The sequence below is a fragment of the Prunus avium genome, chromosome 5, assembly GCF_965620075.1.
Source record: "Prunus avium chromosome 5, drPruAviu1.hap1.1, whole genome shotgun sequence".
NCBI lineage: Eukaryota > Viridiplantae > Streptophyta > Magnoliopsida > Rosales > Rosaceae > Prunus > Prunus avium.
This window is the reverse complement of record NC_142288.1, coordinates 30,471,663-30,498,056: the sequence shown is the minus strand read 5'-3', so window position 1 is coordinate 30,498,056 and position 26,394 is coordinate 30,471,663. Positions and strand designations below refer to the sequence as shown.

The 26,394-nt window shown below is 37.8% G+C and overlaps 6 protein-coding genes and 1 pseudogene across 10 annotated transcripts; 4 read left to right on the top strand and 3 right to left on the bottom strand.

The window, feature by feature from the left end:
- Positions 1-147: 147 nt before the first annotated feature.
- On the bottom strand, positions 148-6,161 carry LOC110746742 (uncharacterized). 3 transcript variants are annotated; one of them, XM_021946994.2, is made up of 8 exons: positions 5,366-6,161; positions 4,857-4,976; positions 4,706-4,749; positions 1,488-4,177; positions 1,265-1,394; positions 1,090-1,194; positions 789-963; positions 148-682 (listed from the first exon to the last, which is right to left on the bottom strand). In XM_021946994.2, exons 2-8 carry the CDS (start codon positions 4,962-4,964, stop codon positions 473-475), a joined length of 3,462 nt encoding a protein of 1,153 aa, XP_021802686.2. In that variant the 5' UTR covers positions 4,965-4,976; positions 5,366-6,161; the 3' UTR covers positions 148-472. The 3 variants fall into 3 exon arrangements, with proteins under 3 accessions (XP_021802686.2, XP_021802693.2, XP_021802674.2); XM_021947001.2 differs by having other exon boundaries at positions 1,265-3,417; positions 3,514-4,177; positions 5,366-6,160; XM_021946982.2 differs by having other exon boundaries at positions 1,265-4,177; positions 5,366-6,160.
- A 351-nt stretch (positions 6,162-6,512) lies between these two features.
- On the top strand, positions 6,513-10,526 carry D-CDES (D-cysteine desulfhydrase). Its single transcript, XM_021946960.2, has 10 exons — positions 6,513-6,863; positions 6,974-7,039; positions 7,373-7,567; positions 7,640-7,750; positions 8,158-8,249; positions 8,720-8,812; positions 9,319-9,376; positions 9,461-9,574; positions 9,889-9,986; positions 10,179-10,526. Exons 1-10 carry the CDS (start codon positions 6,597-6,599, stop codon positions 10,381-10,383), a joined length of 1,299 nt encoding a protein of 432 aa, XP_021802652.2. The 5' UTR covers positions 6,513-6,596; the 3' UTR covers positions 10,384-10,526.
- A 736-nt stretch (positions 10,527-11,262) lies between these two features.
- Positions 11,263-11,691, bottom strand: LOC148294666 (cellulose synthase-like protein E1 pseudogene; annotated as a pseudogene).
- On the bottom strand, positions 11,614-14,281 carry LOC110746234 (cellulose synthase-like protein E1). Of its 2 annotated transcripts, XM_088253142.1 has the most exons (6): positions 14,091-14,281; positions 13,916-13,984; positions 12,766-12,831; positions 12,434-12,661; positions 12,008-12,271; positions 11,614-11,797 (listed from the first exon to the last, which is right to left on the bottom strand). In XM_088253142.1, exons 2-6 carry the CDS (start codon positions 13,982-13,984, stop codon positions 11,726-11,728), a joined length of 699 nt encoding a protein of 232 aa, XP_088109268.1. In that variant the 5' UTR covers positions 14,091-14,281; the 3' UTR covers positions 11,614-11,725. The 2 variants fall into 2 exon arrangements, with proteins under 2 accessions (XP_088109268.1, XP_088109269.1); XM_088253143.1 differs by lacking the exon at positions 12,766-12,831.
- Positions 14,282-16,609: 2,328 nt separating this feature from the next.
- LOC110745531 (uncharacterized) lies at positions 16,610-19,475 on the top strand. 2 transcript variants are annotated; one of them, XM_021945644.2, is made up of 5 exons: positions 16,610-16,957; positions 17,261-17,843; positions 18,030-18,099; positions 18,563-18,651; positions 18,775-19,475. In XM_021945644.2, the coding sequence occupies exons 2-4, from the start codon at positions 17,356-17,358 to the stop codon at positions 18,620-18,622; spliced, it is 618 nt and encodes a 205-aa protein (XP_021801336.2). In that variant the 5' UTR covers positions 16,610-16,957; positions 17,261-17,355; the 3' UTR covers positions 18,623-18,651; positions 18,775-19,475. The 2 variants fall into 2 exon arrangements, with proteins under 2 accessions (XP_021801336.2, XP_021801330.2); XM_021945638.2 differs by having other exon boundaries at positions 16,612-16,957; positions 18,742-19,475.
- Positions 19,476-19,988: 513 nt separating this feature from the next.
- LOC110746783 (glutamate decarboxylase 4) lies at positions 19,989-23,099 on the top strand. Its single transcript, XM_021947031.2, has 5 exons — positions 19,989-20,391; positions 21,264-21,464; positions 21,617-22,085; positions 22,232-22,284; positions 22,399-23,099. Exons 1-5 carry the CDS (start codon positions 20,101-20,103, stop codon positions 22,894-22,896), a joined length of 1,512 nt encoding a protein of 503 aa, XP_021802723.2. The 5' UTR covers positions 19,989-20,100; the 3' UTR covers positions 22,897-23,099.
- Positions 23,100-23,249: 150 nt separating this feature from the next.
- On the top strand, positions 23,250-26,201 carry LOC110746775 (Pentatricopeptide repeat (PPR) superfamily protein). The gene has a single exon (XM_021947019.2). It carries the CDS (start codon positions 23,700-23,702, stop codon positions 25,491-25,493), a length of 1,794 nt encoding a protein of 597 aa, XP_021802711.2. The 5' UTR covers positions 23,250-23,699; the 3' UTR covers positions 25,494-26,201.
- The last annotated feature ends 193 nt before the right edge of the window (positions 26,202-26,394 follow it).

Here is a 26,394-nt window from a genome sequence, read left to right as displayed (position 1 = left end):
AGCTGGCAAGCTGGTTAACTTCCTCATGTGTCCTTCATTAATTAAAGGATCAACAATCCTTCAATCAAATCAGATGATGGTCCTATTAAAACTCTCTATATCACTTGGATCAAAAGAAACAAGCACTCTGTAGTAAAATGAAAGCTATTCTTAAAATTTAATTGAATCAACTTTGGCTTGATTTTAGCCTTCCAACAGTCTCGGTCTACATATATTATATATTCCAATTTTCGAAACAAATACAAGGAAAAGCATTATACATACATTTGTGTAACCAAACAAAACAAAAAGAAACAGAGAAGCACTTCCATGCATAGGTAAAGATACAAAGAAAACGGGGGTGGAAGCGGGGAGGTTGGTCATTCCTCTCTCTCATCCGAGGTTGGATGCTATCTGAATGTAGCAAAGCTTAACGTGGAATTAAAAACTACTCGATGAGTTGTTAAAATGATTTAATTAAGATTCTGAGCAGTCACCAGCGTCGCCTGGAGAGGAAGAATTCATAGTCCGGATGCCTGTTTACAGATGTCATACTTCCTTTGTTCACAACAGCTCTTGCCATAAGAGATGCTGTCTCCTCAAGTGTCCTCAAACGCTCTTCTAGTACTCCACAAGGGTTTAAGCCCGGTGTTACTGTTGTCTGCCTCGGCGTTGAGGGCCTTAGCTGGAACCAGCATTCATCCTGTTCAAGTGACAGATATTATATATTGATTAATAAGCTTCACAGATCTTACACTATGCATTAACTACATGCCAAAGCTATGCTATGCACTGTTAGCCATGACTACCTGAGCATTGTAACTTCGAAGACCTACAACTGGAGATACTATACAAGAGTCAACATTACGAGACTCAAATTTGGCACGTCTATGGACCAAATGACCAAGTGAATGGTAAGTTAGAAATGCCGCACGGAAGTTACCATCAGGTATCCTGTAAATAGGATACCATGCCACTGAGTACCTGAAAACCAGATGACACTTGAAAGTTACCTATTATTTAGAATCCACTCAGTGTCAATTGTATTAATGTCTGCAAAACACATTAATTCACATTTTTAAAGAGTCTGAAGCCAGTTTGATTACTAACCAGGATCTGGGATGCAGATCATTTAGATTTATAGAGTCTAGCTTAGTTGGATCTCCATATACTTTGGAATGTGACAGTCCATCACCTCTAACAAGCTCCTTTATCCTGAAAGGGAGGGAAACAGGATAAGATCATCTGAAAATACATAAAGTAAAAAGCATAAAAGGATACTTACTTGTCATATAAAGGTCGTCTCTCCTGAGGTTGTTCTAATTCAAAATATTCAAATAGAAGCTCTAAATCACCGGACCCTGTTGTGTCAGCTAATTGAGCAGATACATCTTTGGCAGAAGCTGAAGATTGTTCTGAAATACACAATTGATTTACAAGTGGTGGGGTTACTGCATGTTCCTTGTGATCAGGCTGAGGAAAAAGTACTGAAAATATTGGAAGACTACCAATGCTATAGGATTTTTTGGGTGTCTTACTGATCCTGCATGTGCTTAACTCCTGAGAACTATGAAGCCTATTGTTAATATCTACAGAATCAGTACTTCTACCGTTCCTGAAAAGCTGAATTCCTGACAAATAGGGGACAAAATAAGCACGAAATGCAAAATGATCAGCACCCAACCTCTTTGAATTTCCAAATTCCTCTGCCCTTATTTCCAGCCCATAACTACCATATTTCTCATACCACTGCCATAGGCATCCTAAAGTGATGTGAGGTGTCTCATGTCTGCACAATGACACACCACCAACCTGATCCACCTGGTTCCTTGAGCAGCAAGTATGACAACTTATAGAATTGGGCGATTGATGGATAACAGGGGAGGAATAATAAAGAAGTCGTTCAAATTCAGCAATTGGACGGCCAGTGGCCATTTGAACAGCTTCGGATGCCAATTGTGCCCTACAAGCATTATTCACTGCTTCTAGTATTCTGTTTGACTCTGCTTCAAATACATTGAGATCTTTGGATACTGCAGAATCATTGATGCAGTTCGCTACATCAAGCTTGTTATTGGCCAGATCTTCAATTGTGCTTGATTTTGGAAGCCTTCCATCAATTGCATCAGAAGAACAGGTTACGTCTTCGGAATTCTGACCTGTGCACCCTACTGCAACTTTAGAAACTAGATTTTGAGTATTGGACACCACATTCCCTTTAGCAGTGTCTTTAAGAGCCCATCTCTTAGAAGCAGCCTCATCAGAATGTTCAAGAGATGAACTGCCAGATCTAGTAGAGCTTGTCAACCCAGCATTCTTCGACCCAATCGGCATCCACTTGTGTGTAAGAGATCCAGAACTACTAGAGTTTTGCCTGATGCTTTCCGCAAGAGAAACTTCTTTCTGTACTTCTTGACTTGTTGCATTACAAAGTAAATGAGGAAGGTAGAATGGAGACTGCACCTGAAGCAGATTTGATTCACTCAAGGAATCCCATTTTCTTTGCACTGAGCTATTCTTGTTTCCTACACAGACACTTTCAAAATGATCCATTTCATTTTGACAAAGTTTCATGTTGTGAACTGATCCAGACGTCATGCATTCTATTTTGCTGCTCTGATATCCACCCCTTGGACAGCTAGGCGGAGAACAAGATCTTGAAACAAGACTTAAGGATTTCTTATCCTTCAACTGAGACGAGATATCCAATATATCATTCTGATCCATCCTGGCCTTCGCACAACCATCTAAGCCACCAATGCTGGCATGCGAACCCTTTCTGGAATAAAAATTGTATTCTTGTTTCAAAGATGGTACGGTTTTTCTTTTTAATTTCTTAGAGACCTTATCTTTTTGCTGCTTTTTATCCTCACTCTTCGAAAAGGCATTTACATCAGCAACATTAGAGGTTCTTTTAAGCAAGGGAGCCTCTCTCAAAGGGAGATCAAGCCGTGAGTAAACAGAACTTGCTTTTTTCAACTCACCAGTGCAGTCACTGGAATCATTCCTCTGGACCTTTTGCCAGACAGAATGATTGTTTTCCTTTCCTATACGAATATGCAGATTTCCATTACTTCCAAATTTAGAGACATTTGCAGTTCGCGGTGCTACTTTGTTTTGTTTACTTCTCTTGTTAGGCACAACCAATTGCATGTCATTACTGCGACAACCCTGAATACCATGCCTTGCTTCCTCAGTGTGATCATAATTGTCTACAACATCATTTAAAAATCTTTGACAAGAAAAACGTCCCTTCCCAGAACTCAAACCTGGAGGTTTAGAAATATCTATCTTGAAAATTTCCTTCTCAGCGTGTTTTTCATCATGACCAGCATTAGTACTATCACCACTGTTTGAACCAAATGAAATTGAATCCAAAACGAAGGAGTCATGCATATCAGAGTAACCTTTGGTATACATATCACTGTAACAGCTCACCTGTGTATGAATACCCTCCACCTCATCAAAGATGGGAAATCCAGAGTCTTTAAGTAGAAGCTGATTTTCAAAATTGCCAACAGAAGGAATACCAACCTCATCACTGGAAGCGGTGCATGTGTTTGGTGTTTCAGAATTCTTGGGGCCGCTATCTGGCAATGAAATTTCTGGTGCAGTTGAAGACGACACTTGTCCGTCCCCATCATTGTTACCACAGGGTTCAGAAGTTGAACTTCCATTGGCATATTCCTCAGACAACACTTCCGGTTCATTAGACACCTTCGTGCTCTGTTTTCCCTTCTTTCTACTCTTCTTTCTGGAACTTCTTTTTGCAATGCTGTTTATTTTTTTATTACCAATGCTCATAGTTGAGGAATTAATAGAGTTAGAACCATTTGGGATGGTACTTGAGGAATCACTGCAGCCATTATGGAAAGATTTCCTGGAAAGTTCATTCCATTTAGTAGCTTTATTTGCCAAAGTCTTATTTCGAGATTGGTGGCGCACAGCTGAACCAGTGAACCTTCTACCTGTAAATGACTTGACAGAATAAGTAAAATCAAGAGGAGGCCCTTTCTGCACCTTTCGTCGATTAACCTTGAATGGATTAATTGGTGGTGGGTAAACCAGATGCAGAGTATCCATATTGACCAGAGTACCAGATACCAAGTGATTTATATTGTCAGGACATACTGGCGGCAGTGCCACAGTTCTCCAATGTCCGTCAGGTTCACGGAAAAGCACTGAAAGGATAGGACACCTGAGAAGTTAAAATAAGTGATGAATAGACAGTCATTTCCCTGACGCTCCCATCAATCAACTCAGCTTGTCAATGAACAATAATAGATCAGATGATTCTACCTGCCATACCAAAACACTGGCCCATACTCTACTTTAATGGTAACTAGTACAGTAGTACTCTCATCATGCATGCAAAATCTCATTACGCAGATTAAACAAAATCCTATCTGAAAGGAAGTGCTAATGCAAAATCTCAGTAATGATAGCAAAAAGATAGGGACCATGTATACATGGGCATATATGCATACATGTATTATGTATTAGATGTACATATGCATTACGCATAGCCAACAAGCCTATATAGTGTAATCGAGATATGATGATTGAGAAATATGCAAAACCATCGAAGAAACAGTGGTATAAACATACGTACTTAACAATTAATCAGAAGACAGAAAACACGTGAACTAAATCTATTGGATTAGTTTCACCATACAGCTGTGAGAAACAATCAATTAGGCAATGACAATTGAAACAACATTATTACCTACGATCAGAGTTCCTCCCTGTGACATAAGGCACTTCACAATCCTGAAAATGGTAGTAATCCAGAGAAAACTAGTCAGATAATTAAATTAAATTCATAGCAGAAAAATGAAGTATATCAAATTATTTTGCAAAATAGACACATATATTACATCTAAAGATGTTCTGAAACTCTTTTGCTCTTTCTTTGATAAGGAATATCTTCGAGTGTCTGAATTTTTCTGGATATCACTGTTAGTTCTTTGAAGGGCACAATGCATCTTTTACTGTCCCTGTCCATATCATTAGCACACAATATAAAACAGTTAATGATGGTCTGATACAAAAAGGTTTTACTGTATTCAAGATTTAAACACTTCACACTATGAACAGAAATACAGGATAAATTTTGCCGATCATCCTGGTTCTCTTTTGGGTGGGTTTGGTTCTGGTTACGAGTTCCATTTATCTACAATAATACTCTTAACACAAAACTAACACAACACTACCATAGGAAAAACAATGCATTAGTAAGTGTATCAATCTAGTCGAATAAAAAATAAGGAAGGTTGATAATCACGTAAAGGGCAGACCTTATTTCAAATCAGGAATCAGGAAATCCGGAAATGAAAGTATAATTCATACTCTACGGATAAGAACATTAAAGAAGAAGGCAAAGTACCTCAAGCTGTTGAAGATGAAGGTCCAAACAAGAACACACGTTGATTCCCTTTGATCATCAAACAAGTAGAAGGCATTGGTTCATAACATACAAGCTGACAACCAAACATAGGACACATTCACCACTGCTACAAGTGCCCGTTTAAACAAAAGGATTGAAATTTAAGGCACAAATACAAAGATACATAAAAGAAAGAAACCAGAGAAAATAGAAACTACAATGGCTTGCTCACAATCCTCAGACTAAAATTCTATCTACCAGTCAAAAGAAACCCACTTATCAAATTTAGACAGAAACCTAAATTACCAACTAACAAAACCCAGCTAAATTTATCCAACAAAATTCCGGGAACCAAAAGAAAGAAGGGAAATAGCCTGCATGGTTATTTTTTGCTCCTTGAGCACCCTGATAATTTCCCTACAAAGATAATTCAAAAAATGGAATTGACTAACTTGAATCGTTGATTAGAAATCTAGTACTAAATTTGACAAGAACCCAAAAATCAAAATCACCGAAAAACTATCTAATTTTTTTTAAAGATCGCAGAAAAAGCTCCCCAAATTTAGCTGTGAGGTTTAGAAAAACAAGAGTGTATAGCAACAGCTAAAATAACCGATTTTCCCAATTGATAAAACAAAAAAAATACTAGAGGCACCATAGCCTAACACGTTGAAAGTACACACTTTTCCAATTGATATGCTTAAAAAAAGGGGCTTTTAGTGCCCATAGCCTAGCAAACAAAATTGGAGATGGAGGCCAGTCACCAGCCTCCATATTTGGAGTCTATAATTATGACTGCTTAAGCAGCAAACTTTGTCTCTTTTTTTTAATATTTAAAACATACATTTGTGTATTTTATCAAAAAATATATATAAAACTTCTTCTTTTTTGTGTCATAAATATATATTAAATCTTCATGCTTTAACATCGTTCAACTTCATTGAGTTGATGAAGAGAGTCTTGAAAATTTACATACCACGGTGAGCTCTTTTTCTTTGTATCAATGGGCCTCTTTGAAAAGACTTGATGCTATTTTTCAGTGGTTAACAGACCACTTGGCGGCAAGAAAATTTACCTTCTGTTTTACTCATGTGATCGACAGAAAAAAAAGAAAGAAGAATCTTTTACACATGTTTTTGGTCGAACGCAGAAGGAAAAGAAAAAGAAAAACTCGAAAGACGACAAAAATTGCGTCAGAAAAAGAGAGCAGATAGCACGAATGAAATGAAAAATGTTGTGCAGTCGCAGCTTCCCCATTCCTCCGATTAACAAAGTCACCACCGTCATCACCCAACACAACATACACAATCACAAACGCCTCGACATTCTCAGACGGTTTCAGTCTCATCAGACTCGCACAATGGAAGTGGAGGCCAACACCAACAGCTCCCATACGAGGGCGGGGGGGTTGGACTTCCTGACAAAGAAGCCCTACACTCCTCCTTCCTGGGCATCCCATATCAACCCCATCCCTTCTCATATCTTCTCTCTCGGACACGTACGATCAAATTCTAACCCTCATCTTCTTCAATTTTTCTACATGATTATGATTTCTGTTTGTATTGATCAGCTATTGCTTTGTGTTTGTTATCGCTAATCACTTGTCAGCTTCCAACTCCAATTCACAAATGGAATCTTCCTAATTTGCCCACCAATACTGAAGTCTGGTTGAAGGTATTTCCTTTCTCTCATTTTTCTTTTATGTTTTCTCATTCTCCTCACTTATATTTGCTTTCATATAGAAAAATCCCAAAAATCCCATTTGGGTTTTGTCAGATGTTTGGTATTGTCGACTGTCTGTTCCTTGTTGAGTCCCCTTATAGACTGATCAATTCTGAAACTTCCACTTAATCAAAAGTTGAGACCTTTAAATGTGAAGTACTAAAATTTCGTATACAATGTCTCTTTTTTAAACCTTCAATAAGCTTTAAGTCGTTGAATTGTTGCTTTGGTTTTGTGTTTTCACTTTCCTGGTTTACACTGACAGAAATATTTGCAAATATCTAGCGTGATGATCTTTCGGGAATGCAACTGAGTGGTAACAAAGTCAGAAAATTGGAATTCTTGATGGCGGACGCCGTAGCAAAGGGTGCTGACTGTATCATAACGATAGGGGGCATCCAAAGTAACCACTGTCGTGCAACTGCAGTGGCTGCCAAGTATCTCAATCTTGACTGTTATCTCATTCTACGTACCTCTAAGGTGAATTTCCATCTCTCAGTTTTAGCACTTTTTTCCCCATCTCTTTGCTTAATGCCTCATGATGCACTGCAGGTTCTCGTGGACCAAGATCCTGGACTGACAGGCAATCTCCTTGTTGAACGTCTAGTTGGAGCTCATGTTGAACTAATTTCAAAAGAAGAGTATGCAAAATGCGGCAGTGGGGTGTGTTAGTTTTGCTTTTCCTTTGAATTAACCATGTATTTTTAATGTTTATCAAGTAATATTTAATTAAACACACATTTTCTTATAGTTTTTTGAATGTTCCTCCTTTAGTCTTTTTAGCAATGTTACTGTCTCTGGTTGAAGTCTGAAGTTGAAACACCGATCTCTGGCTAAGTAATTCTTTTAAGACACATGTTTTATAAACTGCATATCAAGTGATATTTTTGGTTTAAATGGACAGTGTCTCAACAGATAGGGGAAAAAAACCATACAGCCAACTATCTTACTGTTCTACCAACATGCATTTTTTTTTGGTCGAGAACATGCATTTTTGATACTAATGAATTTATAGATTACCTTTGCTAAATCTCTAGTGATTTGGGTTCTTATATTCACTTTGGTCTCAGGCTCTTACTAATCTCTTAAAGGAAAGACTGCTAAAAGAAGGAAGAAGGCCATATGTTATTCCTGTTGGTGGATCAAACTCCCTAGGAACCTGGTGAGATTGGGTTTGCCTTTCTATTGAAATGTGCATAAACTGTCTGTTTAATAATAATTTGTTTCTGTGCACTTTAACTGCTGTATTTTTCCCTCTATCTCCTTTCTATCTGCCATATATTTTTTAAGTTTTCATTTTGGGTTCCTAGAATTTGATGCAATTTCTTTTCTTCACAGTGGAAATGAGAAGTATTTCCTATTTTCCAACCCGAAGTTTTCTAGTTTTCTTGACTTTTTAAAGCTCTAATCCGTATTGGAAATATGGTATCTGGTACCTGTTCTTCACTTTAATCCATCATAACTCGTGTCATATGGTATAAACCTAATGGTTGGGGTCTTCAAAATGAGAAGGGAGAAGGGAGGGGTGAGGGTTGTGAGGTTTCAGTTTCCTGTTCAAAGTTGATTATGACGGCTTCCATTTCTTTTTTGTTGATATTATCACATTTGCGTAATGTTTTTTTTTATATTCAGGGGGTATATTGAAGCAATTCGAGAGATTGAGGAGCAGCTTCAGAGTGGGACCAACAAAGTAAAGTTTGATGATATTGTTGTTGCTTGTGGCAGGTGCTTTTCTATGCCATCTTATTTTGAGTTGATATAACAAGTCCTGCATGCCTGCCATATGTTACAAATTTTTTCATGTCCTTTATGTATGGATCTTGAGATATGGAATTGTCAGTTTTGATACGAGAAAGTAGGATCCTTGAATCGAAACCATTTGTTTTTTGTCTACTCAGCCTTGTTTTCGTATTTGACAGCTCTCACTTTCCTTTTGTTGTGAGAAGTTTTGGACTTCACTATTATTTTATTTTTTGGATTTCTGTGTCTGAATATTGATTAAGAATTCAGAGCTAAAGTCACTTTACCTCTCACTCTCTCTCTCTCTCTTTTGGAGTATTAGCAAAAAAAAAAAATTCACGAAACCAAACTTTTCTATAATCTACAAATGAAAACTGAATTATATCTTACATGTTGTTTACAACGAGTATAATACTGTAGAATAAGTTTATGGTGATCGTGATTATTATTATTACTTCCATCTGTAATGTTTTCATGTAATGGATTTCCAGTGGGGGTACAATTGCTGGTTTGGCATTGGGCTCTTGGCTGAGTTCGTTGAAGGCAAAAGTATGTCGTTGGATTCCTTTCTGTAGATAATTAATTTGCTGCTCTTGACATGTCATGTAATTATTTGTTCCTTTTGCTCTGCAGGTCCGTGCCTTTTCTGTCTGTGATGACCCTGATTACTTCTACGACTATGTTCAAGGCCTACATGATGGACTTGAGGCAGGCGTTGATTCACGTGATATTGTTAACATTCAAAATGTGAGGGTCAAAGCAGATTAGACACTATATTGTTAGCATTGAACACATGATTTATGTTGCTTCGTACTACATGTTCTTTTAAGGTTGATCTTACAGTAGTTTGCCCACACTATACAAGTTGTACATGTGCATCCTCTACAGAAAAATGAAATCCTAGAATGGAAAATCATGGGTTGTAAATTGTAACTATTCATATGTTACCATTATGAGATGATGTGCATATAGTTTTACACACAATGTATATGCTGACCAATTGTAAGTAATTATATATTGTAAACACCAAAAAAGGATGTAAATGTATTGTGGGTTGACAGGCCAAAGGTCTGGGCTATGCAATAAACACGTCTGAGGAGCTTAAGTTTGTCATGGAGATAGCTGCGACCACTGGGATTGTTCTGGATCCAGTTTACAGGTTCTGTTTTATGTCCACAACTCTTTGTTTATGTTTCCATCTTTGTGCCATCACTTCCCTTTAGGAGGATAAATGGTTAAATTATTCATAGTTAATCCTGAAGTATGATCTGCTACTCTCTCTCTCTCTCAGTGGCTTTTCTCGTCTGCCGAATAATGGGATCACTGATTTATGATGTATTTCCTTTTTTAGTGGCAAAGCTGCTTATGGAATGTTGAAAGACATGGCTGAGAATCCAAAGAAGTGGGAAGGAAGAAAGATCCTCTTCATACACACAGGTGGGTTACTTGGGTTGTTTGACAAGGTAGAGCAGATGGCTCCATTGTTGGGAAATTGGAGTCAGATGGATGTCCAAGAATCTGTTCCCCGGATCGCTGGTATCGGGAAAATGTTCTAGTGTCAAAATAAAGCAAAGAAAAGAGTCCAGTGCTCTATTAAAAGAGATGAGATCAAAATCCTCAATCACAGTGTATACTGTACTGAATGATGCATAAGAAACGATCTCACATCAAATAAGATAATTACACGAGGTTTGTATTTCGTTGTGCTTTAATGGTGTATGGTTTGTGAAAATGGATGTATAATTGTTGTTTCTGTTCTGAGTGTAAGAAAAATAAGTAGCCACGCAGCTATGCTCTTTAAATATATAAGAATATTTTGAAAGTCCGCGGCTATACTTCACAAAATGGTTTTTACTTTTAGCCTTTTTTAATTACTTTAATTAATAATTATGTTTTAATTATTATTTCTTTAGTAAATACTTAGTATTTAAATATTTTACTAATTTCATAAAATACTTAATAAATAGTAATTAATTATTTTGTGGACTTTGTTTTTTCTTTATTTAAACCTTGTCAACAAAGATAACTTATACTTCTCTTGCCTATTGTAATTTGATTTATATTAAGACAAATTAAAATTCTATCACAATCTTTCACAAATAGGTATGATCGTAAAATTGTGATAGTGAATTACATATTATTTTTTAATAAACTTTAGCAATTATATTTATTAAAATTAATTAAAATCTACTTTACAAAATTCCTAAATAAACAAATGAAATTGCCCAAATCATCATTGAAATGGAGAAAAACAGAGAAGAAGATGAGAGCAGTACCTATAATTGGTGATTGAAACGCTCAAAACAATCGAGCAATTAATTTATTACCATTTATTATTTCTTATGAAAGGGTCTTTTGGCGTTCCATACCTTCCAAGTATATACGCATCAGGTTCAACTCACAATACCATATGGTATTCAATTCAATATGAAAATTTAAAACACGTACAAGCAACTAGAACAAATGCCATTGACTTCAATGCTATGGAGGCCGGCATCTTTCCCTTGTCCTTCCTTAAGATAAAGTGCTTGGTACAAAGGTATGTTGATGAGGATCAGTACCCCACACAGAAGAATTTGCAAAGCCATTGTCTCATAAACTTGTGCTATGCCCCTTGATCCAGTGGTTGCATCCTTCACAAACTCAGCAAAGCAGTACAAATTGAACAATGCAAGTGTTGCCAATATGGTGAGCATTGGAGAAGAGGCCCCAAATTCCATAATCTCTTTCTCATATTGCTGCGACACATCTTCATCGGGCACCTTGGCTGTTATGACAAATGCTGAATCAGTGTATCCCAGGAAGTATAAAATGGTATCAACAAAGGCAAAGAGGCAAGAGCTTGTTCTCTTATACAGCCACATTCGTTGGTCATTCCACCAACCTAAGATTGTGCCATCAGACCACAGAGCTCCAAGTATACTTGCCAATGATCACATATGCAAATGGTATGAGCCATGGACTTGAGATCTAGATTCACAAACAAAACCCATCAGACATTGAGAAATATACTATTTGGGCGGCTATGTTATAAACCACATCTCTGATAGAGACGAGGGGAGACTTACTTATGTAAGTAGCTATGTCTCATGTTTATTAGTGATGTGACATATGTTGTGACAAATCAGTTATCACTGAGACACAATACCATTTATGTTGAAGAAATTTAACAATTTATACCTGTGGAAATAAGGAAATGCCCTTGAGGAGGTAAAGTGAAGGGACAATCGAGTAAAATAGGGTTGCCCAGCAATTGGAAGCCCAGCAGCAGACAATACAATATCCAAGTTGAAGGGCCAAACTTATCTTTCCATGACCATACCAAGCCGGACTGTACTTAGAAAGTAAAATCTGAAGAGAACCTTCTGACAATCTCTTATGCTGCACATGTGCAATCCTAATAAAGCTTTTCTTGTTGGGTTGCAATACACCGATTTCCATCCACTGCATTGAATCGATAGCCCTGTTATCACATCTTCGACTGGACATCCATATTTCAATCCCATATGCAAATTTTTCAAGATTCATAGATATATCAAGCTCCTCAAATTAATTATGAGCACTTGTTGTGGCACAGACTGAGAAAGAAAAAGAGTGAAAGTAGACCTCTTTTCCCCATTCAGTGCCCTGTTCAAATGTACAGCTTGCAAGACTCTTTGAATTTTCTTCCAATTCATGAATGCCACTTTCTTCTCTTTTTCTGCTGATCACCCACTTCATATCACTCTTAGATCCCTTGATGAAGTTCCTTCCGCAAAGAGTATCTCTTCTGTGAAAGCATCCACTTCCAATGTATAATGGGCCCTCATAACCATCCGAACCATGCATTTCCACCTTCATATTTTAATACCCATCACATACTTAGAATTCCAAACATGTAGGCAAAAGATTTATAATAATCGAAATTTTTGATTCCAATGATATATGTATACACTCACCTCGCTGATTATTCGAAACGAACTATATAATTCGTTCTTAGTAAGGTTTTGGAAATTCTGTGGGAACTGTACGTATGCAAAAAGCAAAAACTTTCACTATCTAGCATGTACTCCATCATCCATATATACAAGGGGAGAATGGAGATTATGTGGCTCATAGAATCAAAGCACGATAGGTAAAATGGAGGGTTTTGTTAAGCATATATATAGTGTGATCATCATATTTTGCAAGAATTGAAAGCTAAGTTTACAGAACATCCGTTAGACCAGCCATGCTATATGGGAATGAATGCTGGACAGTTAGAAAACAGACATATTCATAGTTCCTGTAGGTATATATTAGCCAAATGTTACAACCAGCACAGAGATATGCACACCTCTATCTCTGTTTCTCTAACTGCATATTAGCCATTATTAGACACAAATTGTTAAGAGATCAGATTAAAATATTTGACACCTTTTGAATCCTTCAAAATTGGAGATGTTTGCTGAATATCTTTGCTATCCTTCAAAATTGAAGGGTCATTGCCTCAACCTTAAAAGCCTGAATTTTATAGTGAAAGGGATGTCAATGAACTCGAGGTCAATCCTTCTTCTAAAGCATTTTCAGCTAATGAAGTCACAGTCCTTTTACACTAAGGGAGGCTCAATAATCGATATTTCATGTTGGTACGTTAATCTGGTGCTTTTGAAGTCAGTTTGAAAAGTTAAATATAATTAAGAGATTCCTAACCCATGCGTTAGCAAATGTGCACCCTCTAATTTTTTATTTTTTATTTTCTTTGGAGTTGAGGTGGAGTTCACACAACAGAAACACAGATGCTGATACAAGAACAAATATAAAAGCTTAAATGAATTAGATTTTTCACTTGAGGTGGTGTGATATTTCAATTTTTTTTTTTTTGCTCTTTGGTGGGTTGGTTTTGGGTTCCTATGCAACAGGAGGAGGAGACAAATCTTTCTTCTTCTTTTTTTCTCTCAGCAAACAAGAGGGCATGATCAAATGTCAAAATCTATAACAGAAATGCAATATCCAAAGAATGAAAAGCAGTCCAACCAAGAAGAAACTAGCAAATATTAGTGAATCAGCAAAACTTATGAATTTAGCAAATAAAGAACCTGAAGCCTGTTTCAAGCAGAAAAAACTTACTTGTGTAATATGAAGAGCCTGCTCAAGCCGCGGAATTTGAATCCATTGTTCTGTAACAATGTCAGCCATCTGAAAGCAAAGAGAAAGAAGCCAATGGCAAAATGAACACCACACTAACAACATCTCACACTCATAGCCATAGACCAAAGATGGATTGAGTACGTCAGTGCATGACCTTTTGAGCCTGAGAGGCGACCGTTTCGAGTCTATCCTCGGCATCTTGTGCTTTAGACTCCAAAAAATGGGCCTAGGAGGGCGGCTAGGCGGGTGGGCGGGTTGGGTCTTTTTTCGGTGCCGAACCCGGAGGACGAAGCAGCCGAATCCGAAGAAAACAAATCGAACCTTGAGTTGGTAGAGAAGCGAAACTTCGACTGCAACCTCCGTCCTCTGCGAGTGCAAGTTTCGGGTTATATTTAAAGAGTATAGCCGTTCGGCTATACTCATAAAATATTCGAATATATTAATATTTCAAGCGTATAGCCAAACGCCTATACTTTTAAAATATTCGAATGTATTTAGAAAGTATAGCCGACCGGCTATACGTTTAAAATATTCTAATATATTTGTCGAGTATAGCCGCCCGGCTATACTCTTTAAATATACAATTTTGTCATATCATTTTAAGGTTTGGGGCTGAAATACCACTTTAGTTCATTGGGCTAAAGTTATTTCTTCAATTATTTTATTTGTATAAGCGATATTGGGAAATGATAATTTAAATTATTTCCAATATCTATCATTCTAATGATTTCCATCTATTAGCCCATTGGGCAAGAATATAAAAATGGGTTTTATTTATAACAAATAACACGGGTTTAACCCGTAAATACAACAACAAAAAATAGGATGTCAATGAACTCAAGGTCAATCCTTCTTCTAAAGCATTTTTAGCTAATGAAGTCACGGTCCTTTTACACCAAGGGAGGCCCGATAAACGATATTTTGTGTTGGTGTGTTAATCTAGTGCTTTTGAAGTCAATTTGAAAAGTTAAATATAATTAAGAGATTCCCAACCCATGCGTTAGCAAATGCACCCTCTAAAGAAAACCTAGGTTTTATGCCTAACTATTTCCCATGTTTTATATCAACTAGCCTCTCCCAAGACTCTAAGACTGGCACGGGTCCTAAAACTCTCTCTTTTTCTTCATGTAAATCGCCACATCTCTCTTCCACCATGCCCACCCTTGGGTATCTATCAGATGTACAACCTAAACTCTCCAGTAGATGCTATGGCATCTTGGGAGAAGAGGATGATGCACGAAGAGGTCTGGGTGGACCGACCCTCATCAATCCTAACTCATGTGGATGGGCTACCATGCCCTCTAAGAAACTGAAGACGGAACAAGGGCCATAAGTCAGCTATATTTTTTTTTCGCTGCTCTGTTTTGATTTATGTCTCTTGCTGTTCTAGTTTTGTTTCTTAAAATGAAAGAGTTTGTTTAAAAAAAAAAAAAACATTGTAATTAATAATTAAAACTCATAGGAAAATTCCTAATTCTTTAGTTAATTACTTGTCTCATCATTCAGCCTTGGTAAAATTGTATAATGGGTGGTAAGATGTGAGATAATTGCTTGAGAATAGTCTGCAGGGGTTGGTTCAACTAATCCGTTGAACATGTTGCTCAAGCTTTCACTTTGAATAATTTGATGAACTTTGAGGCACTGAAGATATGATCTTGATAAGCCTAAGAGGAATTGGATTATGCTTGTTGGTCTGATGAAGGATGGGAATATATTTTTTTAATTAATAGATGGCGGTTGTTGATTGCTGCTGGCATTCTTGATTGATGTAGTCAATGGTGGTCGTGGAGGAAGAGGGTTAGAAGTAGAGCCAACGGTGGGCACGGAGAAGAGATATAGAGAGAGAATCATGAGAACTGTGCAATTCATAATTAGTCTATTAAAATAATAGTAATTTTAGGCAAAAAGTATTATTAAAATGATAGTAATAAATGGTACTCAGTACAGCACTGCAACAGTGTATTTTGTATTGTAGCTCTTTTAGCCTTTGGGCTTTCTCTAATACTAGCCTCTCTGCATGCGCTTTCGTATATGTGAGAGGATTTTTTAAAAAAAATTTAAATTTTATTTTAGAATTAAAAAAGATAATGGATAGTTGTTTTCCATAAAAATAAGATCCATTATCCGATTTTTCTTTTAATTTTAATTTTTTTAAATATGAAAAAGTGTGAATTTACCATATTATCCTCATTTAATTAATAATTTCAATTCTTAATGTTTGCATTAATCAAGGGCATTTTCTGGTATTTTGAATGTTTCACCATTCTCTGTTTTTTGCTTTATATATATAGATAGATAAGTTCTATTGTTCTTAGTGGCATTTTTATATTATATAACTATGTTTATCTATTCAATTAGTTTGTAGTTGATTGGCTTTGACTGAAATCTTGCTTAAGTGTGATATTTCTTTAGTGAATAATTAGTATTTAAATAATTTCATATATTACTTAGTAAATGGTAGTGAATTATTTTTATATATTTTGTGGACTTTGTTTTGTGTTTTGTTTTTTTTTTTTATACAAAATTAGTTTGTTTAGTTTAGTATTTGCAATTAAGTAATATCTTAACCTAATTTAATTATATTACTTATTAATTATTTAATGTGTAATTAGTAATTAAGTATTTTAATTAATTTCATAAATTAATTAATAAAGTCTGGATTTAATATATTTTTTCAATTTTTTTGATTAAGAGTTTAACCTGCGAGCTTGACGAAGCAATACAATTATTTTTTCTTTAGCATTTTGACAATTTCTTTCTTCTGATACGAAATTTTGATAATTTGGAAATTCCGAATCGTAATAAAATTTGCGGGAGTTTTTGGAGCCAAATTGAAGCCGCCCTTAGCAAATTTGAGATTTACGTTTACCGGGGCGGGCCTTCATTTAAAAATGATTATTCATTGCGTAATTCGCCGCCCGCCTGATTTGAAAGTCGAAGCGATTTCCTTTCCATTTTAGTCTTTGCAGAAGAAGAAAGAAACCAAGAGACAGAGGTAGCGACTCTCGCCTGATACATCTGGTAAGTGGTAAATTAATTCCTCCTCCTTTTTTTTATCAATACAATGCCCTGAAACTTGAATTGAACAGATTTTCTTCCGTTCTGAAACTTGAATTCATCTGGGTTATTGACTTTATCCGTACGGTCAAGCATGGTCCTTTCAGATTTAATCTAATTTTTGTTATCTATGGATGCGAATTCATTTGTTAGATGGAAATTGGATAAAGGAATTTCCTATATATTGCAGTAGCTGGTTGGCTTCTCATGTACTAATGTCAATGTTGTGCTTGTGGTGGTGTTTTTCATTTTTATTTTATTTTGCAGAAAAGGTGGAATTGTTTGGCAAAAAGGGTTGCAGAAGCATTGTAGTTTGGGTGTGGCTGAGACCTGAGAGTTGCTGGGTGTGATTACAACTTGCCATGCCAATGGTACTTCAGAGCACGATCCCATTCCCTGATTCATTTGAAGTGGGCAAAAACCACCTTTGCATTTCTGTACTTCAAAGTTATGGGATCAAAATTGTTTCCCTTCACAAACCTTGTTCAGCTCAAGTTTTGGGAACTGATAGTCTAGGTGGAGATATCCAGTCCTGTAAGCTGTGTGGTCATTCAGAAAATATAGCCAATATGCTACTTTGCGATCGTTGCGAAGAGGCGTTTCATGTATCTTGCTGCAAACCCAGGGTGGTTTTCCCAATTGACGAGTGGTTTTGTCCTTCTTGTTTGAAAATGTCACAGAATAATTCTTTCATTAAATCACCTAGCATCGGTTCGGGGATTGGCTCGTGTAAATTTGAATTGGGTCCAATAGCAGTTATGCTAAAGTACCCAGAGCCATATACGTCTAAGGTTCGGCTCGGTGAAGCATTTCAAGCTCAAGTTCCTGAGTGGTGTGATCAAATTAATGTGTATGTCTTTATTCAATTTGGTTTTTTTATATACAAACTTCTGATTTTGAAGAAGTCACTAAGTAAGTTTATCCAGACATTATGACACTCTTAATTTTGGATGATAGATCCACCATCTGAAGTCCTAACTCATGACTGGGATAGTTCATCTGTTGTTGTAGCTTGTAACTAGTTCTAATGTTACAGGGCTCCATTGTCTGAAGTCCAAACTGATGACCCGGATTGTTCTTCTCATTCCGATTGTGCTGATCCTCAGGTAATATAATCTTGCATGCTTGCATACTTTCTCTATCAAAGAATTGCCCCAAACCGTTACTTTGTTGCTTTAGTAATTGCACTTGATAAGTACATCTTGCATGTCAATGGAATAAGATGCCAGGATAATATAGGTCAAACCAGAACATTCAAAATCGTTGTATAGTTTCATTTTTTCTAAATGGGAGTTGAACCAAACGAAGATGGTTTATTAGCAATCAGGAAATCATAAAGCAATAGCTTGCTTGCTTTGTTTGGTTTGAACAAGACAGATATATACTATAGATGATCTTGCATCTTCAAGTAGTGACTTGGCATTTTACCTGGTTTTAATCACATCAAATCAAATGCATACGTTCTACTTTGTTTCTGTGGATACAAACAGCTCAGGCAATTGTGGCTCGTACTGTTGCTTATTTATTTTGTACTTGGCTTGCCTTGTTTCCATTGATGTGCATGTGCAGATGAGATCATCCGGCACTGGCATTGCCTGTAGAAAGAGAAAACAAGAGTTCTCATCATGAATTGTGGCAAACCCCTAAAATAATTTCAAGTGAGTCATGTATGAATAAATATTTCATTCCTGCGAATTCTTTCATTTAGACTGTTTCTCATGTGTGCAAATTTTCCCTTGTTTGTCCAGTTCTGACACGCTCTCTTATCTTATACCGATCAGTCAGACCGATAACTTAAGCAGAAAGGAATGTTGCAACAACTGGTAAAGTAATTTTGGGATCACAAGTGAAAACCTTTTGCATCTGAGTTTTGTGGCTAGCTAGCTAGTTGGTACGGTAGGGCCCTTTTAACCTTTACGATGATGTGGGGGGAGGGAGACAGTGGGCTTCATCGTCTTGATTCTCTTTTAAATTATTTCATTGATGGTTGTGGGCTGGGTCATAATTGTGTGTGTGATATTTGTAAGTTTGATGATGTGAGTGAGTGCGTGAGTGGTTGGACTTGACACCACTAAAACTGCCTGCACATCATGTTACGAAGCACAACTGTGGGTCAAAGGGGTCATCCTTGTAAGGTCCACAGCCACAAACAATTCATCTTGAAAACACGGACGTGGAGAATTGCCTGTGTCCGGACAGGACAGGAGGAGGAGAAGGCACCCGCATCTTCGCTTCCAACAGTCAGTCACCTTCAATAATTGCTTTTGTTTCTCGCTTGCTTGCTTTATAAAATTGTAGTTGCTTTCAAGCGAGCCAAAACCATATTGGTACAAGACAACTGGCTGGCTAACATCCAATCCCATCTTTCTCTGGGGGAGGGGGTCCATAATCCATTCATTGCTTCCGTTTTGTTGTATTAAACGATAAACTTTTCCGTTTTCAAACATTTTGCAAAACTCAAAGATGAATCAGATTTCAAGTATTCAACTTTGTTATTCCAATCACGTTATCTACTGATCGTTAGACTGGTTACTCTACATCTATCAAGGGTTGCAAATAACATCAAACCTAATAAACACAAAGTATATAACCCTAACAAGGTTTAGTCTAGCTGCAAAATTTTAATTGGGGTTGAACTGAAAGGTGAGAGGAAACTCTCATCAGTGGTCTCCCTAAGCAAAGGCCTGAAGCCACGTGGGCTTCACTCTCGTCTTCGTGGGGAGAGTGTGTGACTGACTGGTGGTGGTGCCTTAGTGCCTAAATAAAAAAGAAAGAATTAGCCAATGAATGAAGTGCACGTGTTCCGAAGACGTTCTGCCGACACAAAGGTGGACACAAAACAAAACTAGTGGGGTGTGGGTAAATTGGGCAATTTGGCTACCCAATTTCAGTACGTGTCCTTGTTCTGCTCTACGACTACGTGTGAGTTGCTTGGCATTTGAATTTTCCTAAACTACCCTGCCTCATTTATATTATTCTTTTCCTTGCCTAGGCTATGGATAAGACCAACCTGAAAGCAAAAGCAAAGCAAAGAGAGCATATATTCATATAAGGACCATCAAATTCTCTCAGTTGCTCAGTCGAGGCTTTGAGAAAGAGAAAGGAAGATGGTGATCTCAACGACGAGCAGTGAGCGTGGAGGGCAGGTGAATTCTACGTTTGCATCGAGATATGTGCGTAACGCCCTCCCTAAGTTCGAGATGCCGGAGACGTCGACACCCAAGGACGCAGCGTATCAGATAATAAAGGATGAGCTAATGCTGGATGGGAACCCCAGGCTCAACTTGGCATCATTTGTCACCACGTGGATGGAGCCAGAGTGCGATCAGCTCATCATGGCCTCCCTAAACAAAAACTACGTCGACATGGATGAGTACCCTGTTACCACTGAACTCCAGGTCTGCTTTCATCATCTCTCTTCTCTTCTCTTCCTCCATCCATATCTTTATTATTATTTTATTATTTTAATTAATTAAAATCTACTTTACAATACTGTTAAGTTACACTCCATCGACAGCGTTGCGTATATTCATACGGTGCCCAAATGTCAAATTTTTGAAGGATTAACACCGTAGAATAATAGTAAGTGTGAAATCGATTACCTTTTCCGAGGATTCAATGCATGGAATGGACTCGACCTGGCTTCGTGGCCTCAAATTATAACATCATAACTAAGACCTCAACCTCAAGTGCAAGAATAAATCCCCAAGTTACAAGCCTTTGGCCTCAAGTGCAAGGATGAATGCGGTTAAGCACAAAGTTACAAGCCAGCATTTCCTTTTTTTGGTTTCCAACGCCACATGCTAGTATTTATTGCGTTCTGGATATGGATCATAGCAGAGGAGAGGAGAGAGGCTATATATATTTAGGGATTGCGGAGCATTGGGTGTAGCACGGGACAAAAATTACGGGCACACAACTACACTACATAGATTTAAGTACACATACGATGAACACAAATATACAAGGACTTGAATACATGTATATAATGTGTATAATACAAATAAGGTTTTACTCTACAAGGTTATTCAGTTCCCAAGTTTGGGAGAATTGTAGGTTATGTTTGCGTAATTTGCTTTTAATTATTTTGGTAACACATAGCTAATTTTTGGTTACTAGTTGCAAGTTGGGAAAAGATTTGGTGCTTGAAAGAAACTATAGTCCCAGCTCATAATTGAGATTTCTTGTTAATCTTGTGATGATGTTTAATTTTTCTAATTTCCTGTTGATTATTACAGTTTTTTACTCTCTTTTTTCACCTTCCATGTAGAATCGTTGTGTGAATATAATAGCAAACCTTTTTAATGCTCCCCTTGGAGACGGCGAAACTGCTGTTGGAGTGGGAACTGTTGGTTCTTCAGAGGCAATGATGTTGGCAGGCCTAGCTTTTAAACGAAAGTGGCAGCAAAAGAGAAAAGCAGAGGGCAAGCCTTACGATAAGCCCAACATGGTCACCGGATCCAATGTGCAGGTCAGAATTCTTTCTATATATATATATATGGATAGATGTTGATTGATGACACGCACAATTCATAAGTGTACGTCATGACCAATGTCTAGACTTATTCTATGTTGATGCATGCATAATAAATATTTCTTGATCATGCATAATATGCTGTGTAGGTATGCTGGGAAAAGTTTGCGAGGTATTTTGAGGTTGATCTCAAGGAGGTGAAGCTGTCAGAGGGATACTATGTAATGGACCCAGTGAAAGCAGTTGAGATGGTGGATGAGAACACTATCTGTGTTGCAGCTATTCTAGGATCAACTCTGACGGGAGAGTTTGAAGATGTGAAGCTCCTCAATGATCTCCTTACTCAGAAGAACAAAGAGAAGGGCTGGGATACTCCCATTCATGTCGACGCTGCGAGCGGAGGCTTTATAGCTCCATTTCTTTATCCTGATCTTGAGTGGGATTTCCGTTTGCCCTTAGTCAAGAGTATCAATGTAAGTGGCCACAAGTATGGCCTTGTATATGCTGGTGTTGGCTGGGTTGTATGGAGGAGCAAAGAGGACTTGCCGGACGAGCTTGTCTTTCACATCAATTACCTTGGATCCGACCAGCCTACTTTCACCCTTAACTTTTCTAAAGGTATTGAATTTTATTTTACATTACTTATGGAGCCATGATCTATCAATATATATACTCTATGTACACATGGTGAAAAAAGCTTGGTTTAATTATTCCTAATTGGCTTCAAATCATAATTCTTCCATCATATATATGTTGTATGGCAGGTTCTAGCCAAATAATTGCTCAGTATTATCAGTTTATTCGACTGGGTTTTGAGGTAACTTTTGCTACCATTTCATTTCATTTCATGTATAGAAACCTAGTTGTCGGTTTGATTTGAGGCGGTTAATGATGTTTCATTGTCTTATTTTTCCGTGTTGTTCGCATAAAGGGTTACAAAAATGTCATGGAAAACTGCATGGAGAACACAAGATTTCTGAGAGAAGGATTAGAGAAAACAGGGCGGTTTGAGATTGTCTCCAAAGACATAGGAGTGCCCCTTGTGGCATTTTCTCTAAAAGACAGCAGCAAGCACACCGTGTTCGAGATATCTGATAGTTTGAGAAAGTTTGGGTGGATAGTTCCAGCCTATACGATGCCAGCCAATGCAGAACATATTGCTGTTCTGCGAGTGGTTGTTAGGGAGGATTTTAGCCGGGGCTTGGCTGAGAGGCTAATCTCGGACATTATCAAAGTTGTGAAGGAATCAGACACACTCCCAAGCCGTATCTCTACGAAAACCGCCCATGTCACAGCTACTGTTGATGAAGTGGTCAGTAGCAGTGAGGGGACGGTGAAGCCTGTTAAGAAGAGTGTAGAAGAGATCGAACAAGAGATTACAAGGCGTTGGAAGGGGATTGTGGATGGCAAGAAAAGAGGCGTATGCTAATTAAGCTTGGCTTCCAGTTGTTATGACTTAAGCAAGCATGCTTAATTCATGATATTAATTCATTACGTCTGCTTAATGTCTGTAATAAGGACTGAATAGCCATATATTTCTTGTGCATATGTAGTATCATTGACATGTTTCTCTCTGCTTATGATCAGCGGATTTTAATTACTTTTTAAGTAAAGATAAATCTTTTCAGTGCATGTTTCTCTGCTCAACATAATAAGTTCCAAATTAAGTGATAATAACCAAGTCTTTTAGCACCCATGCACTTCTTCATCCCAAATTTTAAGCTTTTTATCTCAAGTGCTCTACCTCTAATCCTTCTTAGTTACCTAGTCTAACTAAACTGTCGTTCGTTGATTTAGATGTTGTTCCAACTTCCATGGAAGAAAGCCGGGCCTGCTCCGACCTGTTGATGAAATGCCTTCACGTGGTCCTTGTCTTGTGGGCTTAAAAATACATTTGTTAATGTTGGGCTCCCAGGCCCCACTTCGAGCGTTCACTCACTCTCTCTCTCAGAGTCACTTCTTCATTTTGGTTTTCCCCTTTTCTCGGACAGAGAGTGAAGAACTCTCTCTGTATCTCTGCAAATCTTTTCCCCTCCTCTCCCTCTCTCTCAAAAATTGGTATTCGGTCTTTGTGTTTATCATTTTCCAACTTACTCAGTACCCGGAGCCTCATCCAGCGTGTTAGGGGAACAAGTCACAGAGTTGTCATCGTGCCTGGTAATCCTTGTCCTCTCCCTTTCATTTTCTCAATGGGTCTTTCAGATTAGAAAACCATTTCTACCATTGAACAATATGCTGAACCAGTATCTCAAAAATTCAATTGCTTCGATGCGAGGCCTATATTTCATCAATTTATTCCCTTTCGAGAATCATTCCTTATCCCTCTGCTGCTCTAATGCTAATATCTTTGGATATGTGAGATCCCCGATTGAACCCATATCTCATGTTCGAACTTATATGCTCTCTGCATCTTCTTCTTATCACCTGGTGCCATTTCTAGGGACCCCTTGTTTGAATTTGGTCAAATTATCGCAGCCCCTGAATGCGCTCGCTGCGTTTAAGGTCTCTGTGCGTCATTTTTGTTCGGAGATTGTTACAGTGGATCAAAGTTTTGACTGTGATGGGAGGAGTGGTATTGAGGACGAGTCATTAGAAAGTGATGTGAATAAGTTTTGCGAGGCCATTATGGATAACTCTAACGCATATTGTAATATGGAGAAAGCTCTTGATCAAGTTGGTCTACCATTGACCACTCCGTTGGTTGTTGGGGTGCTTCAGAGGCATCGTTTTGAGGAGAAACTAGCATTTAGGTTCTTTATGTGGGCTGGCCGCCGAGAAAATTATGTTCATGAATCTCTGGCGTACAATGATATGATTGACATATTATCTTGCACGAGGTATAAGGTGAAGCAGTTTCGAATTGTTTGTGACTTACTGGATTATATGAAGAGGCACAACAAGAGTAAGGTTCCTGTTGAGGTTCTCTTAACAATTTTGAAGCAATACACGGAAAAGCATCTCACCTATCTACAGAAATTCGCCAAGAAGAAGAGGATACGGGTGAAGACGCAGCCGGAAATCAATGCGTTGAACCTGCTATTGGATGCCCTGTGTAAGTGCAGTCTGGTTCAAGATGCTCAAGACATGTTACAGAGGGTGAAGAAAAAGGTTAAGCCTGATGCTAATACGTACAACATTTTGTTTTTTGGTTGGTGTAGAGTTAGGAACCCGACTAAAGGAATGAAGCTACTGGAAGAGATGATCCAAGTGGGTCATGCACCTGATAATTTCACATACACTACTGCCATTGATGCCTTTTGCAAAGCAGGGATGGTGTCTGAGGCAGCTGAACTTTTTGAATTCATGCGAACCCAAGGTTCTACGATTTCTTCTCCCACTGCAAAAACTTATGCAATTATGATTGTGGCTCTTGTGCAGAATGATAGAATGGAGGAGTGCTTCAAACTTCTCGGACATATGATAAACAGTGGTTGCCTTCCTGATGTTTCTACATACAAGGAATTACTTGAAGGAATGTGTTTGGCTGGAAAGGTTGAGGAGGCTTACAAGTTTTTGCAAGAGATGGGAAACAAAGGTTACCCTCCTGACATCGTTACTTTTAACTGTTTTCTCAAGGTTCTTTGTGACAATAAAAATAGTGAGGAAGCACTTAAGCTTTATGGAAAAATGATAGACATAGGTTGTATGCCTAGTGTGCAGACTTATAATATGCTGATTTCAATGTATTTTGAGATGGGTGATCCTGATGGGGCATTTGAGACTTGGCATGAGATGGATAAGAGGGGCTGTGCACAGGATACTGATACTTACTGCATGATGATTGAAGGGCTTTTTGGTTGCAATAAAGTGGAAGATGCGTGCTGCCTATTGGAAGACGTCGTAAACAAGGGAATGAAATTGCCATATAGCAAGTTTGACTCGTTTCTGATGCAGCTTTCAGTGATTGGTGATCTCCAATCCATCCACAGGCTTTCAGGTCATATGAGACAGTTCTACAATCCTTCTATGGCAAGACGTTTTGCGTTGAACCAGAAGCGGAGGAGCATGAGTTTGAGAGGGAGCTAATAAAGTTTGTTCATACTGTTATGATGATTTCTTTCAAAGTGCCCCTATGGAATCAAGAAAGGAAAAGGAAGAAGAAGCTTGATGACATTAGCAAATTGAGAAGGGATTGTCAAGATAAAAATTTGATGCTATACCAGGTGGTCAACTATGCCTCAGACTGGAGTGAATGCAGTTGGAAACCAACATGAGAATTTGCTTCTGACTTTATGACTGCAAATCCTAAATGTTATGTTGACTGCAGAGCTGTCGGATTTGAGACAGTTCTTGCAAAGGAGTGTGGAAGCAGGGTTTGGAGAGCTGCTAGTTGAACTTGAGGGTGATGCGGAGGTGTTGAATTGGATCCATGGACCATACTGCAGATGGATCATCGAGGTGATTACATACATATGGCAGAGTAGAATTGGTGCACATCATGTTCTAGTTAAGTAGAAGAGCTAGATTGTGATAATTTTGAGCGATGGGGGAACTTTTTTTTTCTTCTTTCCTTTCTTTGTTTGAACTGTGGAACTGGTTGAGAAATCTTTGTGGAGGATCTGAATAGTACTCAGTACAGCACCGTAGCAGTGTGTATCTTGCGTTGTAGCTCTTTTAGAAATGTTGAGGGAGCTGTTTTGTATTGATGATCTCATTTTAATGTAAAGAAAAAAAAAATGAAACTTGAAGCGATATTGTAATCGTTTTCCCATAAATAAAATCTTCAAACGATTCCTTTGACAAATCTCACAAGTTATTTGTCCATGTTTCCCAGATTTTAACAAAAGATATAGTAAAATACAAAACAAAAGCAAAAAATTGTATATTTTAAATTCTAATTGTAAAAAATATTAAAAATAATTTAAAAGAAAACTGTACTACTACTACTACTATGTCCATAAAAGGTAACTCCACTCCAGAGCCCGGA

Coding starts and splice junctions, on each gene's coding strand:
- LOC110746742 (XM_021946982.2), bottom strand. CDS start 4,964: ATGCATTGTGCCCTTCAAAGAACTAACAGTGATATCCAGAAAAATTCA. Junction 4,750..4,856: donor GTTTCAGAACATCTTTAGAT/GTAATATATGTG, acceptor TACCATTTTCAG/GATTGTGAAGTGCCTTATGT. Junction 964..1,089: donor GATCTGCATCCCAGATCCTG/GTTAGTAATCAA, acceptor TCTGGTTTTCAG/GTACTCAGTGGCATGGTATC.
- D-CDES (XM_021946960.2), top strand. CDS start 6,597: ATGTTGTGCAGTCGCAGCTTCCCCATTCCTCCGATTAACAAAGTCACC. Junction 7,751..8,157: donor ATGCAAAATGCGGCAGTGGG/GTGTGTTAGTTT, acceptor CTTTGGTCTCAG/GCTCTTACTAATCTCTTAAA. Junction 9,987..10,178: donor GTTCTGGATCCAGTTTACAG/GTTCTGTTTTAT, acceptor TTCCTTTTTTAG/TGGCAAAGCTGCTTATGGAA.
- LOC110746234 (XM_088253142.1), bottom strand. CDS start 13,984: ATGGCTGACATTGTTACAGAACAATGGATTCAAATTCCGCGGCTTGAG. Junction 12,832..13,915: donor AGGCTCTTCATATTACACAA/GTAAGTTTTTTC, acceptor GCATACGTACAG/TTCCCACAGAATTTCCAAAA. Junction 12,272..12,433: donor GCACTGAATGGGGAAAAGAG/GTCTACTTTCAC, acceptor GATTCAATGCAG/TGGATGGAAATCGGTGTATT.
- LOC110745531 (XM_021945644.2), top strand. CDS start 17,356: ATGCCAATGGTACTTCAGAGCACGATCCCATTCCCTGATTCATTTGAA. Junction 17,844..18,029: donor TGGTGTGATCAAATTAATGT/GTATGTCTTTAT, acceptor CTAATGTTACAG/GGCTCCATTGTCTGAAGTCC. Junction 18,100..18,562: donor CCGATTGTGCTGATCCTCAG/GTAATATAATCT, acceptor GTGCATGTGCAG/ATGAGATCATCCGGCACTGG.
- LOC110746783 (XM_021947031.2), top strand. CDS start 20,101: ATGGTGATCTCAACGACGAGCAGTGAGCGTGGAGGGCAGGTGAATTCT. Junction 20,392..21,263: donor CTGTTACCACTGAACTCCAG/GTCTGCTTTCAT, acceptor CCTTCCATGTAG/AATCGTTGTGTGAATATAAT. Junction 22,086..22,231: donor CACCCTTAACTTTTCTAAAG/GTATTGAATTTT, acceptor GTTGTATGGCAG/GTTCTAGCCAAATAATTGCT.
- LOC110746775 (XM_021947019.2), top strand. CDS start 23,700: ATGCTGAACCAGTATCTCAAAAATTCAATTGCTTCGATGCGAGGCCTA.